General features: G+C 37.6%; 1 protein-coding gene across 1 annotated transcript; it reads right to left on the bottom strand.

Moving 5' to 3' along the window:
• Positions 1 to 7,144: 7,144 nt before the first annotated feature.
• cnr2 (cannabinoid receptor 2) lies at positions 7,145 to 16,332 on the bottom strand. Its single transcript, XM_062062295.1, has 4 exons — positions 16,276 to 16,332; positions 14,798 to 14,877; positions 9,123 to 9,190; positions 7,145 to 9,066 (listed from the first exon to the last, which is right to left on the bottom strand). The coding sequence occupies exons 3-4, from the start codon at positions 9,169 to 9,171 to the stop codon at positions 8,021 to 8,023; spliced, it is 1,095 nt and encodes a 364-aa protein (XP_061918279.1). The 5' UTR covers positions 9,172 to 9,190; positions 14,798 to 14,877; positions 16,276 to 16,332; the 3' UTR covers positions 7,145 to 8,020.
• Between the last annotated feature and the right edge of the window lie 1,835 nt (positions 16,333 to 18,167).

Here is an 18,167-nt window from a genome sequence, read left to right on the forward strand (position 1 = left end):
TTTAAAACGTCACAATGGCGGACTGTACCAACGAGCACCAGAGGGGGGATTGTCCCAGGGTCTCTACTCTGTTTTTTCTTTTTCTCCGCCTAGTCACCATGTAAATACTGCTAATGTATATATTAAAACACAAAAATTAATAAAAACTTAAAAATAAATATTTGTTTTCTAAATTGTGTGTGTTTTTTTTAATTCCCATTCTCCCCTCCACCCCGCGATGAGCCTAATAGTTGGAGTTGAACTCAAACGGAAGAATCATGACGGTAGACGTCTGGAGGGGACCACCAGGTAAATTAAGATTATATCGTTTTTATAGTTTTTTTTATTCTACTAAAGTAACTAAAAACTAAATATAAACCAGCCACTAGCAAACATACTCACACTGTTGTGAATATTAATTTAGATTATTTTTTTTACTCTTGTTGGCTAGCTGCTAGCCGCTAGCAGGTACATTTATGCTAACGCTTCATCAACGTACATAATAATTTATAAAATCTACTAAATGTAACTAAAAACTAAATATAAACCAGCCACTCGCAAACAGACTCACACTGTTATGAATATTAATTTAGATATTTTTTTAAAATTCTGGTTGGCTAGCCGCTCGCAGGTACATTTATGCTAATGCTTCATCAACATACATAATAATTTATAAAAGCGCTGGAAATAGCTGTAAAATGGATAAAAATAATAATAATTATGAGTCTTTATACTCTTATTATGTAGCACAATGCGTGCCCTGGGGGATTTAAGGGAAATAAAACATCTTGTTTACTATGTTTACTGTAGACGCTAGCGGCCAGCCGATAGCCAGTACTATAGTTAAACCGTATTTTTTGGACTATAAATCACAGTTTTTTTCATAGTTTGGCCCTGGGTGCGACTTATACTCAGGAGCGACTTATGTGTGAAATTATTAACACATTACCGTAAAATATCAAATAATATTATTTAGCTCATTCACGTAAGAGACTAGACGTATACGATTTCATGGGATTTAGCGATTAGGATTGACAGATTGTTTGGTAAACGTATAGCATGTTCTATACGTTATAGTTATTTGAATGACTCTTACCATAATATGTTACGTTAACATACCAGGCACGTTCTCAGTTGGTTATTTATTCCTCATTTAACGTACACTTATTCAGCCTGTTGTTCACTATTCTTCATTTATTTTAAATTGCCTTTCAAATGTCTATTCTTGGTGTTGGATTTTATCAAATAAATTTCCCCCAAAAATGCGACTTATACTCCAGTGCGATTTATATATGTTTTTTCCCTTCTTTATTATGCATTTTCGGCCGGTGCGATTTATACTCCCGAGCGACTTATACTCCGAAAAATACGGTACTCTGTTTTTGTTTTTCTCCGCCTAGTCACCATGTAAATTATAAAACGTAAAAATAAATATTTTTTTTCTAAATTGTGTGTTATTTTTTAATTCCCATTCTCCTCTCCACCCCGTGATGAGCCTAATAGTTGGAGTGGAACTCAAATGGAAGAATCATTACGGTAGACGTCTGGAGGGGACCACCAGGTAAATTAAGATTATATCGTTTTTATAGTTTTTTATTCTACTAAATGTAACTAAATATAAACCAGCCACTAGCAAACAGACTCACACTGTTGTGAATATTAATTTAGATACATTTGTTTTTAAAATTTTTGGCTAGCTGCTAGCCGCTAGCAGGTACATTTATGCTAATGTTTCATCAATCAACATACATAATCATTTATAAAAGCGCTGGAAATAGCTTTAAAATGGATGAGAAAATAATATTAATGAGTCTTTATACCAGTGGCTCTTAACCTTGTTGGAGGTACCGAACCCCACCAATTTCATATGCGCATTCACCGAACCCTCCTTTTTTTATAAATTCAAGATAAAGTTTTTATATGTTTTTGGTAACACTTTAATATGGGGAACATATTTTAAGTAACAAAGACTTAATTTAGAGTTTTTTGGACACTAGGGGAACATAATTTAAGTAACGAATACTTAATTTAGAGTTATTTGGTTAGGGTTCGGGTTAGGGTTAGAGGGTTAGGGCCAGGTTTAGAGGGTTAGGGTTATAATAAAGCCATGCCGAATAAGGCATTAATAAGCAGTGTTGGGTTAGTTACTCAAAACCAGTAACTAGTTACAGTTACTAATTACTTTATTTCAAAAGTAACTCAGTTACTTACACCAAAAAGTAATGCGTTACTGTGAAAAGTAACTATTTAGTTACTTCTTCTACTTTCTTTTTTTTAAAGCTCCGATTAATGCCCTTTTATCCTTCATTTCAGTACTGTTATTGCACTGGAGAATAATACAATGTGTTGATCAACTTGACATGCATTTGCATCACTGAACTCTGCTAAACAATGTGGTCTACATACAACACACACAGACAAATATACAGTATGTTTCAAAGGTCCAATTTATTTCAGGCCAGAACAAATTGACAAAACTATTTTAAATAGCTGCAACATAACATACATAAGTAACAAAAAGCATAATAACAACATAGCTGTAAACCTGGCTTCACCTAAGGAAGGCACACGTGACATACACAAAGCCTAACCAGGCAGATTGGAATTGTTGTTTTGGGCAGTAGACGGGATCTTTGATCCAAGACACAACTTACATTTAACTGAAATGTTCTTTTCTTTGTACTCGACAAAAGAAAAGAAGTGAGAACATCTCACACTTGCCAACCCTCCCGAACTTCAGTGCCTCTCCCCGGGACAACCATTCTCCCGAATTTCTCCCGATTTCCAGCAGGACTTAAGGCACGCCCCTTCCAGGTACGTGCGGACCTGAGTGAGGACAGCCTGTCGTCACGTCCGCTTGGCCAACCAAAAAGTAACCACGGAACACTATCCGTGGTTACTTTTTGGTTGGCCAACGGTTTACGTTGTATTGCGCACAATTAAGATATTGGTTTTATTGTTTTTTATTCTACTAAATGTAACTAAAAACTAAATATAAACCAGCCACTAGCAAACAGTCTCACACTGTTGTGAATATTAATTTAGATACTTTTTTTTTTTTTTTTTGGCTAGCTGCTAGCCGCTAGCAGGTACATTTATGCTAATGCTTCATCAACATACATACTCATTTATAAAAGCGCTGGAAATAGCTTTAAAATGGATACAAATAATAATAATTATGAGTCTTTATACTCTTATTATGTAGCACAATGCGTGCCCTGGTGGATATAAGGGAAATAAAATATCTTGTTTACTATGTTTACTGTAGACGCAAGGGGCTAGCCGATAGCAAGTACTATAGTTATAGTTACTTTATAATAGAAAGATACGTAAAAGCGAGTGTAAATAGTTCTATACATATCTACAACTATATGTATTATGTTAAGCACAGCTAACACAACAATTATACATATGGTATAATAATATGGCCATATCGGACTGAGCAGCCAGGACAGACAAGTTACAATGCTATGTGATTATGACAAATTTGCCATCATGGACAATCCATTGTTATGTTAAATCTAAAGAAAACCAAAGCATACTGTTTGCAAAGGTGTGACTTTTTAGGCCTAGGTTTTACGTGGCGTTTTCCGCGACTTTAGATGCATATTTTTTAGAGATGTCCGATAATATCGGCCGATAAATGCTTTAAAAAATGTAATATCGGAAATGATCGGTATCGGGTTTTTTTATTATCGGTATCGTTTTTTTATTTTATTTTTTATTTAGTTTTTTTATTAAATCAACATAAAAAACACAAGATACACTTACAATTAGTGCACCAACCCAAAAAACCTCCCTCCCCCATTCATTCACACTCATTCACACAAAAGGGTTGTTTCTTTCTGTTATTAATATTCTGGTTCCTACATTATATATCAATATATATCAATACAGTCTGCAAGGGATACAGTCCGTAAGCACACATGATTGTGCGTGCTGCTGGTCCACTAATAGTACTAACCTTTAACAGTTAATTTTACTCATTTTCATTAATTACTAGTTTCTATGTAACTGTTTTTATATTGTTTTATTTTATTTTTTATTCAAGAAAATGTTTTTAATTTATTTATCTTATTTTATTTTATCAATTTTTAAAAAAAGGACCTTATCTTCACCATACCTGGTTGTCCAAATTAGGCATAATAATGTGTTAATTCCACGACTGTATATATCAATATCGGTTGATATCGGTATCGGTAATTAAAGAGTTGGACAATATCGGAATATCGGATATCGGCAAAAAGCCATTATCGGACATCCCTAATATTTTTATGTCTAATGGTGGTTCATTTCACAACTTAACGGACACTTAGTGTTCCAAATAACACCTCTAATGTAAGGAAATTCTTGAAATCTACCTATTCATACTTCTTATTGGTAGTAATTATCCTTTTTAACAATAATATCATGTTTTACTAGCACCTAAAATTGACAATAAAATCCCTATTTGTATGTATTAATCCATGTTTATATTATATTACTAGATTGATAGACTTTTCAGTTAATTTTGCTATGTTTTTGCCAGCAAGTACAGTTGTATTTACTTTTTAATGCAACAAATAGTTACACATGTTTGTAATTAGTGTTTAAAAATGTGATACTGCAGTTCACTTAAAAATACAAATATATACAGTATATACATGTATTTTATTTTGACCTAGATAGCTTGCACAACAAACAAAAAACAAACAAAAAAGGGGAAACCTAGTATCTGCAAGTGCATTTTTAAAGGGGTTAAACAAGATACCAGAGCTAAATCATAACAGCCTAATGAATGAGTCAATGGGAGCGTCCCTCTCAACAAGAATGTTCTAGTAGTGTTTTCTTCCTGGCATGGGCCCCATTTACCTCCGCGCACCGCTCAGATCCTGTTTGTGCCAAATCCCTCTCGGCATGGGGGTCTTTGTGAAGTGTCGGCATTCATGTGCAGATAGGACATAGCATACATAGTCCATGGATCGCCGCCCCCGTCACCCACCTCCTGCAGGCTCAATGAGCAAACATGCACAAGCATAGCGCGCAATAAATCCACCTCTCGGCTGAGGTGAAAGGTCACAGGTCGCTGTTGCTTGGCACGAGACAATATTTCTTAGCTGAAGCATTGACACGGGACGTCAGAGGTCGCAGGCTTGTTTTGCCCAGCATGTCTATTTGCTAGTGCATACTCCTGTATATAAATAATGATATCATACAATCTGCCTGTTAGAGCTAATCACAGTGTGTTTACACAGCGGCAGGGCCGGTCCATGGCATAAACAGGTCAATTCGGACCACCACCACTAGAGCGGCGGTGTCAAAGTTGTTTTCACTGAGGGCCTCATGGCAGTAATGTTTGGCCTCAGAGGGCCGCGTCTAACAGTGAATACTATTATTACACCATTTTTTCATGCATTTAATTAGTAGATTTTTTAAAAACTAAAATGTACAAAAAATATGGTAAGTTGCAATAATTTCCCCTAAAAATGTAGTGTATATTACTGTAAATGGAAATAAAGTACTGCTGTTTTTATGGTTAAAAAACAGCTCAGTTGCCAGAATTTTACTGAAAATTTCCATACATTTTTTTACTGTAAATTTTTAAAAATAGCTATTTTACAGTAAAATTTTGGCACATGAGCTGCCAGTTTTTTGTTGTTGTTTTGTTTTTATACCGCAAATCAACAACTGTAGATTTTTCGGTGTATTACTGTAAATGCCAAAATGGCACCACAGTTTATTACAGTAAAAAAAGTACTGTTTTTTTTTTATTTAGAGAAAAATGCTGTAAAAACCACAGTAAATTTCACAATTTTATGGGGGTGTAACGGTACACAAAAATGTCGGTTCGGTACGTACCTCGGTTTAGAGGTCACGGTACGGTTCATTTTCGGTACAGTAAGAAAACAACAAAATATACATTTTGGGGTTATTTATTTACCAAATTTGCAAAATCTTCCACCAAAAATATTTTTCTTAGTGGAATATTTGATGTGAAGTAATGGGAACCTTGGATAGGTCAATAATTCATAATAACATTGATTTTGATTCAATATTATGTTTTGAGCAATGACAGTTTGAAAGTAAAAAAAACAGCTTTGTTTTATTAGTCAACATTGCAACTTTTTCTAAATTACATTTAACCTTTAAGCTTTTTTATTTCACCTTTGTTATGTTTTTGTTTATTTTAATAGTATTTTTAGAATGTGCCGTGGGCCTTTAAAACATTAGCTGTGGGCCGCAAATGGCCTCCGGGGCACACTTTTGACACCCCTGCTATAGATAATAAAAAATGAAATGTGATAAATCTATGGATAAAAAGCAGAGACTGGCGACGCATGCGCGTTTATCATAACTCTCTCTCTCTCTCTGTCTCTGCCCCTCCCTCACCAATGCTGCTGCGCGCACAATTTGTTTTTTTTTTAACCCCTTCTTAACCCTGCACGTACATTGAAAATACACGCAACCCTAACTCAAAATGCCGGACATTTGAGGCATTTAAGAAACTCCGCCCTGACAGCTCCGCAAAAGAGGACATGTCCGGTGAAAAGAAGACGTATGGTCAGTCTATCCTAGCCCGTTAGCTGCTAGCATGCCGTGTGTTGTGCCTCAGTGTGCATTGTTTACACAACGTGCGTTACGCTACTTAATATGTCCGTCCGTGTGGAAACTCGTTCGGTACACCTCCGAACCGAACCGGAACCCCCGTACCGAAACGGTTCAATACAAATACACGTACCGTTACACCCCTACTTTGCTCTGATTACTGTTTTGCACACTCTTGGCATTCTCTCCATGAGCTTCAAGAGGTAGTCACCTGAAATGGTTTTCACTTCACAGGTGTGCCTTATCAGGGTGGATTAGTGGAATTTCTTGCTTTATCAATGGGGTTGGAACCATCACTTGTGTTGTGAATGGGAAGGTGTGTCCAAACTTTTGCACTGTACTGTATGTCTAGCTTGTGTGTGCTTAGCTGTTGTGTAGCTACTAGCGCCAAGTAGCCTGTAGCCTATCATGTGTACCTTGTGTTAATCACTGAAATACAAGAAAAGACCAAACTTGTGTGCCTATTGAAGAACATTTAGATCAGTGGTTCTTAACCTGAGTTCGATCGAATTCTAGGGGTTCGGTGAGTCGGGCTCAGGGGTTCGGCGGAGGTCAAGACACATCCGACTCATCGTGTAAATAAAAACTTCTCCCTATCGGCGTATTACGGATACGGCAACAGCAGAAGTCAGACTGATTTGCAGGCGTGTAATTTATTGTGAGTTTATGCACTGTGTTGGTTTTGTTGTTTGAACAAGGTGATGTTCATGCACGGTTCATTTTGTGCACCAGTAAAAAAACATGGTAACACTTTAGTATGGGGAACATATTCACCATTAATTAGTTGCTTATTAACATGCAAATTAGTAACATATTGGCTCTTAACTAGTCATTATTAAGTACTTATTAATGCATTATTCGGCATGGCCTTATTATAACCCTAACCCTCTAACCCTGGCCCTAACCCTCTAACCCTAACCAAATAACTCTAAATTAAGTCTTTGTTACTTAGAATATGTTCCCCATACTAAAGTGTTACCAAAAACATATAACTTTGTCTTGAATTTGAAAAAAAAAAAGTTTTTTATTTTTCACTAAAGAAGGGTTCAGTGAATGCGCATATGAAACTGGTGGGGTTCGGTACCTCCAACAAGGTTAAGAACCACTGATTTAGATGTTAACCATCTGTCCAGATTTGCACAAGTCAACGCGCCGTATTGGAGCGTTTGTATCGGATATTTTAAATGCAAACAATCCAGACACCCCAGGTTTTTATGAGCCCCACAGCTGCATTTGAAGCACACAAGCCTTATCTACCTCTGTGTGCGCTTTAAAATGTCGGTTGAACTATTAATGCTGGCTGAGTGGAACAACCTTGGTTCTTGTAGTGCAATATATTTGTTGATAACTACACAAGTGGTCAAAGACAGCTTACCATTTCCACTCTGCAGTGGTTGACCTGTGTTATAATAAATATAATCACATATTCCTTGTATCTACCAGTTCTAATATCCATCTACTGCTTGTCCAACATTTCCAACACTGTGCAAAAGTGTGAGCTTCTGGGCAGGTCCACGTCACAATGGCTCGCACAGTTGTTGTCCTCTCTGGGCGGATGTCTGGGATTGGACTTTTTACACTTGGTAGCCTCGCCAAGGACCTCCAGCAGGTGCAGCAGGGCCAGTCTCAGCTCCCGGCAGCGCAGGGCGTACAGCAGGGGGTTGACGGCGGAGTTTAAAAGGCAGAGGGTGCTGCAGAAGGCGAAGGCCCTCTGCTGGGTGTGAGTCAGGACCACGGCGACGTCGGCCAGCATGAAGGAGAGCGCAGGGAGCCAGCAACCCACCAGCGTGAGCAGGATCAGGCCGAAGGTGCGCGCCAATCGGATGTCCATCCTCATGCGGGCATGGCCTGCATGGAGAACGGTCATGGAGGCCTCATGGCGATGGGCTTTCCACAGAATGAGGACATAAGCCCCCAGGATGAGAGCCAGGAGGACCAGGATGAAGCCAGTCCAGCAGGCTAGGTAGCCCCGGCTGATGTAGGGAAAGAGGCGGGAGCAGGGCAAAGCCAGCCCAGTAGGACACGTCCAGCCCATCAGCGGTAAGGACGAGATGAAGACGGTGGTGCTCCAGAGCACCAACAGCCCCAGCAGGGCGCGGCGCCGCGTCAGCAGCACCTTGTAGCCGCAGGGCCGGTGGATGCACAGGTAGCGGTCCAGGGCGGTCAGCAGTAGGCTGCCCACCGAGTTGGTGAAAGCCATGGTGACGCCGCCCAGCTTAAAGAGGTAGGCGGTGGGGCCGTCGCTGTGGCGGAAGAGATGGAAGTCCAGGAAGCTGGTGGTGAAGAAGCAGCTGGCGAAGACGTCGGCCAGGGCCAGGTTGCCGATGAAGAGGTAGGAGGGCCGGTGGCGCAGCGAGGCCGTGGCGGCGATCACGCCCAGGATGAGGGCGTTCTCCAACAGCGTGACGGGGCCCGCCAGGAAGCAGATGGAGCCAATGGCCATCTTCTCCGCATCCAGCAGGACCATGTAGCACTCCAGGTTCTCGCATGACTCACTGTTGACTGAAGGACATGTTTAACAAGAACATTCAACAAAGTCCCGGCTGATGACCACCTACCCGTCAGAGCCGACATGTTCTCTTCCACTCCTCGTGGCGTTGCCTCCATGTTAGCCAACTTTGTACCTCTTTGATACAGAAGAAAGAAACATCAGCGACTACAGTAAGCAGAATATACTCAGACAAGGATGTCAGATTTTGCCTGTTTCTCTGTTCACCTCCAAAAGTTGGCCATTTTTAAGGTTAATTGACACAATGAGACAAATAAATTGTTCACATAGTCCGACAAAACAGCCTTGGCATTATTGCGTCAGCTGGAGTAGATAATGGCTGCCACAAAACCTCCATTAGAAAATTCTGGAATGTTCAAACATGGCTGCACGTAAGGTCATGAAACAAAACATGGGTGAGGTGACGTGACAATTGAAGCTGTGCAGCCAACTGAAATATGAACAAAATACACCTTTCAAAGCAGGGATGTCAAACGTAGGGCCAGAGGGCCGGATCAGGCCCGCCAACAGGTTTTATCCGGCCCACCGGAATGAGTTTTCTAAGTACGTATATTCATTCACAGCATAAAAACATTGGTGGACAAAATGAGACAAAGAATGAGTGGCATAAAATATGTCTTTCTGTGGCAGCGTTGAAGAAAGTTGTACATGTAAACTACAGAGAGTTCAAGGACCGTTGAAATTAGTAGGGCAAAACGGCACTCACCAAATACTCTCATCAGGGAATCATGTTTAATACAAACAGTGGGATTTCTAACAATTAGGGAGGTTTGTGTCATGTCCTCCTACAGAAACCCTTTTAAAACAAAAATATGTTTTTTCTATTTTCATACATTTTTGAAAAAGCTCCAAGGACCTACTAGGGCGGCGTTAAAGAGCCGCAGGTTGCAGACCCGTCCTATGGGGACCCGAAAGCTAAATCTAGTTAATTACCTGTGCTCTGCAGGTCAAATGTATTGTTGTTAGGGTTGCAAAGGGGTGGAAAGTTTCCGGGAAATTTCCGTAAATTTACCAAGGGAAGTTAAGCTCGGGAAGTTTGGAAATTTTGACCATTTTTTGATTATTCAAAGTTGGACACCGTCCATCTTATTCTGTAGAATAAGATGAGAAGCTTGTAAAACACTAATGCAATGCCACACACGGATGTAAATAGTCAGCTAAACAATTGGAGTAGTCTTTAAAAATATTTTACTGATGGACAAATGAATATAAATAAGCTAGATGAATTAATGAACACTCAATCAGCATGCTAAATCAAACTATAACTTACATTCTTGTATGACACCAGAATGGCTAGCAGAACAGAAGGCAGTGGAAACTACACCTTTTTTGATTGATTGATTGAAACTTTTATTAGTAGATTGCACAGTACAGTACATATTCCGTACAATTGACCACTAAATGGTAACACCCGAATAAGTTTTTCAACTTGTTTAAGTCGGGGTCCACGTAAATCAATTCATGGTAGATGGTTGATTTAGTATTTGCTAGTTGAACTTTACAGATCACAAAAAAGGTCAATTCGGATCGCTAATGTTGTTAGTATAAATGAATGGGATTTAACATAGAGAAAATTAGCATCACGGCTAACGGAGAAATGTTTTCGATTCATTACGAGACTGTGGTGGTACATAAACCTAGCTAGCTAGAGATATTGGCCCCAAAATCATTTAATAAGTACAGGAACAGCTAGCTAGCTTGAGTGGAAGTCTGCTGGAGTAGTCTACAGTAATACAGTAACAAGCAATTACACCTCTAGTAAACTTAAATACCATAGATCAAATATATTTACCCCAGTAATATCATCAACACTTACCTGACTGGATGAAGTCCTTGGGCTCAAATACTAGTGTGGCCTCAATAGCCCTGCTGTAGTGTGTAGCATGCTGGGAATTATCCGTGCATGTGATGGAGGAATGCACAGTGCAGGGTTGAAACTAGGGCTGTGAATCTTTGGGTGTCCCACGATTCGATTCAATATCGATTCTTGGGGTCACGATTCGATTCAAAATAGATTTTTTTTCAATTTAACACAATTCTCGATTCAAAAACGATTTTTTTCCCGATTCAAAAGGATTCTCTATTCATTCAATACATAGATTTCAGCAGGATCGACCGCAGTCTGCTGACATGCAAGCAGAGGAGTAGATTTTTGTAAAAAGCTTTTATAATTGTAAAGGACAATGTTTTATCAACTGATTGCAATAATGTACATTTGTTTGAACTATTAAATGAACCAACAATATGACTTATTTTATCTTTGTGAAAATATTGGACACAGTGTGTTGTCAAGCTTATGAGATGCGATGCAAGTGTAAGCCACTGTGACACTGTTGTTCTTTTTTTAAATTTTTTTTATAAATGTCTAATGATAATGTCAACGAGGGATTTTGAATCACTGCTACGTTGAAATTGTAACTAATATTGATACTGTTGTTGATAATATTCATTTTTCTTTCACTACTTTTGGTTTGTTCTGTGTCGTGTTTGTGTCTCCTCTCAATTGCTCTGTTTATTGCAGTTCTGAGTGTTGCTGGGTCAGGTTTGCTTTTGGAATTGGATTGCATTGTTATGGTATTGCTGTGTATTGTTTTGTTGGATTGATTAATTAAAAATTAAAACATTTAAATAAATTTAAAACAAATAAAAATCGATTTTTTTAAAATGAGAATCGATTCTGAATCGCACAACGTGAGAATCGCGATTCGAATTCAAATAGATTTTTTCCCACACCCCTAGTTGAAACTCTACTGAATTTGAATTAAGTCAGGTTGTTTTAGCTAATAATCATGCTGCAAGATCTAGCATGTCGCATTCAATGTTTATTCCCATTAATTTCCCATTAATTCCCATATATTCCCGTTAATTGTCTATTACCTGACACCTTTTATGTTTGCTACTTCTCTTTGTTTATAATGTCTATTTTCTGCTGGATTTACTCTCTATTTTATGCTGCAGCTGTTACATATACTGTACTATTGTACATGGTAATTGTTATATATAGTATATATGATATAAACATATATTATAATATATCAGCATATATCCTATACCAGTGGTTCTTAACCTGGGTTCGATCGAACCCTAGGGTTTCGGTGAGTCGGGCTCAGGGGTTCGGCGGAGGTCAAGACACACCCGACTCATCGTGTAAATAAAAACTTCTCCCTATCGGCGTATTACGGATACGGCAACAGCAGAAGTCACACTGATTAGCAGGTGTGTAATTTGTTGTGAGTTTATGCACTGTGTTGGTTTTGTTCTTTGAATAAGGTGATGTTCATGCACGGTTCATTTTGTGCACCAGTAAAAAAATATGGTAACACTTTAGTATGGGGAACATATTCACCATTACTTAGTTGCTTATTAACATGCAAATTAGTAAAATATTGGCTCTTAACTAGTCATTATTAAGTACTTATTAATGCCTTATTCGGCATGGCCTTATTATAACCCTAACCCTCTAACCCTGGCCCTAACCCTCTAACCCTAACCAAATAACTCTAAATTAAGTCTTTGTTACTTAGAATATGTTCCTCTAGTGTCCAAAAAACTAAATTAAGTCTTTGTTACTTAGAATATGTTCCCCTAGTGTCCAAGTAACTCTAAATTAAGTCTTTGTTACTTAGAATATGTTCCCCTAGTGTCCAAAAAACTCTAAATTAAGTCTTTGTTACTTAGAATATGTTCCCCTAGTGTCCAAGTAACTCTAAATTAAGTCTTTGTTACTTAGAATATGTTCCCCGAGTGTCCAAATAACTCTAAATTAAGTCATTGTTACTTAGAATATGTTCCCCTAGTGTCCAAATAACTCTAAATGAAGTCTTTGTTACATAGAATATGTTCCCCAAGTGTCCAAAAAACTCTAAATTAAGTCTTTGTTTCTTAGAATATGTTCCCCTAGTGACCAAATAACTCTAAATTAAGTCTTTGTTACTTAGAATATGTTCCCCTAGTTTCCAAATAACTCAAAATTAAGTCTTTGTTACTTAGAATATGTTCCCCTAGTTTCCAAAAAACTCTTAATTAAATCTTTGTTACTTAGAACATGTTCCCCTAGTGTCCAAATAACTCTAAATTAAGTCTTTGTTACTTAGAATATGTTCCCCTAGTTTCCAAAAAACTTTTAATTAAGTCTTTGTTACTTAGAATATGTTCCCCATACTAAAGTGTTACCAAAAACATATAACTTTGTCTTGAATTTAAAAACTTTTTTTTTTTAAATTTTTCACTAAAGAAGGGCTCGGTGAATGCGCATATGAAACTGATGGGGTTCGGTACCTCCAAAAAGGTTAAGAACCACAGTCCTATACTGTACATATATTATGTAAATATAATGTATATTTTATATTACTTTTAGTCTATTTTATACCTGCATTGTCCTTTCCATCTTTTCCATCATTTTTAACTGAGCTACTGTGTGGAACCATGAATTGATTAACGTGGACGCCGACTTAACCAAGTTGAAAAACGTATTCGGGTGTTACCATCAGGCCTGGCCCTAACCAATCTGGCGCCCTAGGCAAGATTTTAGGTGGTGCCCCCCCACATCGGCAGTGAAGTGTATATACTCACAAGAAACCGAATAGCTTTGTCTTTGACCTTTTTTTTTTACTTAAAGAAAGCAAATTAACATATTATATGAGAATGTTATGTTATGATTATCTTTAACCGAATCACAGCAGTGCTCAAATTAAAAAACAGCATTCCCTCTCATGTGATATTGCTTAATTAACATTAATGATGTGCACTTTAACAACTAGGCTTACAACTATACCTAATATATAAAGCGGTGGAAAAGTGACTATTACCTGCAGAGCAAACATTAGCTAACCAGAAGGCAATAACAATGTCAACAAAAAACACCTGCTTAAAAGATCTAAAACAAATGTCCCTGAGGAATGTAAGGTGGGAGTACTGTAATTACCTAACGTTACATTATTTTTTTCCATAACAATTAGCCCCCTCCACAATATTAACCCGACGTTAAACAGAACTAGCTATTTATTGATTAGCAATTGCCGAATCATGTAACATTAGCTTAATGCTAAAAAGCCAGGTTACTATCACAGACAAATAATTTCATGTAGGCTAACGTTACCTACCTGCTACCTCTGTCTTTTTCTCGTTTCTCCTCTTCTTTTCTCTTTTTTCTTCCCTGGGCACCTGACAATTTTGGCCGTTTTGACATCTTGTGTTGATTTTTTTGATGTGGTGACGTCCAAAAAGAGTCATGATACGGGAAGGGAGGGGGCGCACCGTGCGGGGGGAGGGGGGCAATGCTGTGGCAAATAATATTTCTATTAAATAGGCTTTACTTTGCATTTTAATTAACGTGGGATTATTTTTTGTATTTAGAAATAATAGTACCAACTTTTTTTTTCTTTTTTTTTTTTTTTCTCCAACATTTGTGGCACTGGCGTGGCGCCCCCTGATGGACGGCGCCCTTAGCATTTGCCTATACGGCCTATGCCACGGGCCGGCCCTGGTTACCATTTGGTGGTCAATTGTACGGAATATGTACTGTACTGTGCAATCTACTAATAAAAGTCTCAATTAATCAATCAAACAATTTCCCTTGTGGATCATTAAAGTTAGTCTAAGTCTAATTCCCATGGAAAGTTTCCAACTTTGAATATTCCCAGAATTTTGCGACCTTAATTATTGTTATTGATTATTCATCGTATCATTAACATGCTTTAAAAAAAATCAACAGTCAGTGCTTACCAGGAGAAAAACAACACGACAAACCTCCTCAACTTTCACCCGGAGAGTTCACTCCGAGGCAAATTAAGAGCACCGACTTCCTGCAGAGGGAAGGCAGAAAAAAACACAATAATAACAAGAGAGTAGATGTGGTTGAACACTAAATGTGATTCCCGCATTCCCCCTCTATTTCTCTGTGTGTCAATATTGAACTGACACTCTTAAAAGGGAGCCATTTTAAAAAGAAGGCAAGATGGAAAGTCATTTGGTGCTCAGAGCAAACAGATAAGGATCATTACAGCTCAGATTGAGGAGATAGAGCCTTGCTGATTGTGGCCATAAACACACAAGGCCATGACGGAACTCTCTTTTCAGCAGTTCTGGATGTGTACAAAATATTATAGATATTATTTGCATCACTTTCTGACTGATTTTGTCTACTTGTTCCATAGAGGCTACACGGAAGGCTTGCTGGGTGAGAGCAGGAAAAACGCTGCCCCCATGTGGACACATGAGGTACTGTAAGTCGAACGTACAGTTTGTCAGGTGAACGTGACAATATGCAATCAATAGATTAAAATTTAGATGTAAGAGGATTTGAGGGGATTAAATAATTCAGGGATTAATGGGGGTAGGTAGGAAGTCTTATTTTAGGAGCAATTATGAATATGAGGCTTTCTTTATTATTGTTTAACGATACATAGAAATATAATGAGAATAAATCAATCTATAATATACAATACATTTAAGAACAATATACATAGGTACATACATGTGATTTTTTTTTTGCTTTTAACTTAGTGTTTATATTAAATACTATACTATGACTAATGTACAGTATAATAATAAACAACCTGATTGGCTGTTAATTGCTCATAGAATAGAAGAATAGAATAGAATGGACTTTATTGTCATTATATTTGCATATAACAAGATTAAGGACTCCAAATTAAGGTGCGGTAGTGGAAACAAATATGGGATAAAAATAAATTACACAAGGAGTAATAAAGATAAAAAATAAGAATTGAAATAAACAGACTACTATCCAATAAAAATAATAAGCAATCCTGTACAATATACAAAATACTGTACAATATACAGAAGAAGACAAGAGTACCGGAGTAATAACAATCAGTGTCGGATGTATTGCACTCGAAGGGTAATATTGCACAGTAGGGTATTAATGTAGGATATTGTATAGGGGTGAATTATTTATATCATCTATGTGCATAAAAAAATGAAGAAGTTCCATTACATACAGGAAAGTTTTTTTTTTTACTCATTCCCTATTAAAAAGCCAGCACATTTCCCCTTTTCACTGCTCCAACATGATTTGGCAACGACCCCTTGAGTCACCGACGCGCCGTTTCGACATTTCCACAACTATTCAGGCAAAAAGCAAATGTCAGGGAGCAAAAAAAAAAAAAAGGTCAAAAAGACTGAACGACGATTGCAGGGCCAGATCTTCCTTTAGATGTGAGCGTATGCTGCGAGCTTACCTTTGACTGAAGCCGCGGTCCACACGCTGTGGTGATGAGCAGGGCAAGTAAGAAGGATGACAACTGTGGCGACTGGGGAGAGAAAGAGAGACATAAGAAGGGAGGGAGGGAGGAAATGATGATGATGATGATGATGTTGATAATGATGAAATAACATGGGATGGAAGCATTTGTATTGTTTTGTTGTCAACAAACAACTGCCATCGGTGTGACCCTCACGGTACTTTATTACATCCAGAACATTAGGCACACCTGCACAATATGAACACATGTATCAAAGATCACTCCCTCTGCAAATATAACAATTATCACATTTCCAAAGACAACATTGTTGTCTAATATATTCATTTTCAGCAATGAGAAGGTCAAAATATTCGACCCATGCAGCTGTCAGTTTGCAGTTTACCATGAATTGATTTACGTGGACCCCGACTTAAACAAGTTGAATAACTTATTTGTGTGTTACCATTTAGTGGTCAATTGTACAGAATATGTACTGTACTGTGCAATCTACTAATAAAAGTTTAAATCAATCAATCAGTAGGGTTGTACGGTATACCGGTACTAGTATAGTATCGAGGTTCTAATGAATCAAAAACTATACTCTGTTTAAAAAGTACCGGTTCCCAGGCATGACGTCACGTCGTGAAATTGCTGGTTTTACGAGCAGAGGAGCATGTTCGGCGGCGCAAATTCACAGAGTACTTACAATCATACGCAGTGTGTAGAAAGAAAAGGGAGAATGAACGCATTTTGGTCTAAAAAGTAAAGATAAAGGTGAAGTTATAGCACTGAAACCTCAGGAAGAGGTGCTTCAAGATATGAGTAGCTAGCTGGCAGCTAACATCCACCCGCAGTCTGCAGTGTTTTAGCTACTTTGTCGATGGCGAGCCAGCGGTGGATGGTGGAGAGTGTGTCAGTCCATCGCCAGACAGGCATAAAAAAAAAATAGACCAAAAATTGAGCGACCATCAATCGTCACCAAGACGTGACTTTGGTCACTTGATTGACATTAAGGGCACCCGAGGGTCTTGTGAGATGACGCTGGCTGCTGCCAGATCATTATTAAGAAAAAACGACCGACAGGAAGGCGAGACACACTTTTTGTTTCAACAGACTGCACAGTTCCTGTCTTCACAACAAAAGCGCTGCTTCATCCTGCCTGCGCTAACAAAATAAGAGTCTCAGAAAGCTGGCGCGCACAATCTAGCAAGCTATGGAGTTTGCCGCCAATGTATTTCTTGTAAAGTGTATAAAAAGGAGTATGGAAGCTGGACACTTTCATGTGGTATTGGACAGAAAGGAGGACTGGTTTTCCTCCTCCATTTGAAAATCTGGATGTTATCATCACTACTGTCTGATTCCAATCAATGCAATTTTTTTGTGTTTTATTTTATTTTATTTTGTGTTTTATTTTATTTATTTATTTTTGTATTTATTTATTTATTTTATTTTTACATTTTATTTTATTTTATTTTGTGTTTTTCTCCTCCATTTGAAAATGTGGATGTTATCATCACTACTGTCTGATTCCAATTAAAGAAAGTTTTTTGTGTTTTATTTTATTTATTTTATTTATTTTATTTATTTTATTTATTTTATTTATTTTATTTATTTTATTTATTTATTTATTTTATTTATTTTTTAATTTTATTTTGTGTTTTTCTCCTCCATTTGAAAATGTGTATGTTATCATCACTACTGTCTGATTCCAATCAATGCAAGTTTTTTGTGTTTTATTTTATTTTATTTTGTGTTTTATTTTATGTATTTATCTATGTTTTTATTTATTTGTATTTATTTATTTATTTATTTTAATTGTATTTTGTGTTTTTCTCCTCCATTTGAAAATGTGGATGTTATCATCACCACTGTCTGATTCCAATCAATGA

This window comes from Entelurus aequoreus, linkage group LG11 (assembly GCF_033978785.1).
Source record: "Entelurus aequoreus isolate RoL-2023_Sb linkage group LG11, RoL_Eaeq_v1.1, whole genome shotgun sequence".
Lineage (NCBI taxonomy): Eukaryota > Metazoa > Chordata > Actinopteri > Syngnathiformes > Syngnathidae > Entelurus > Entelurus aequoreus.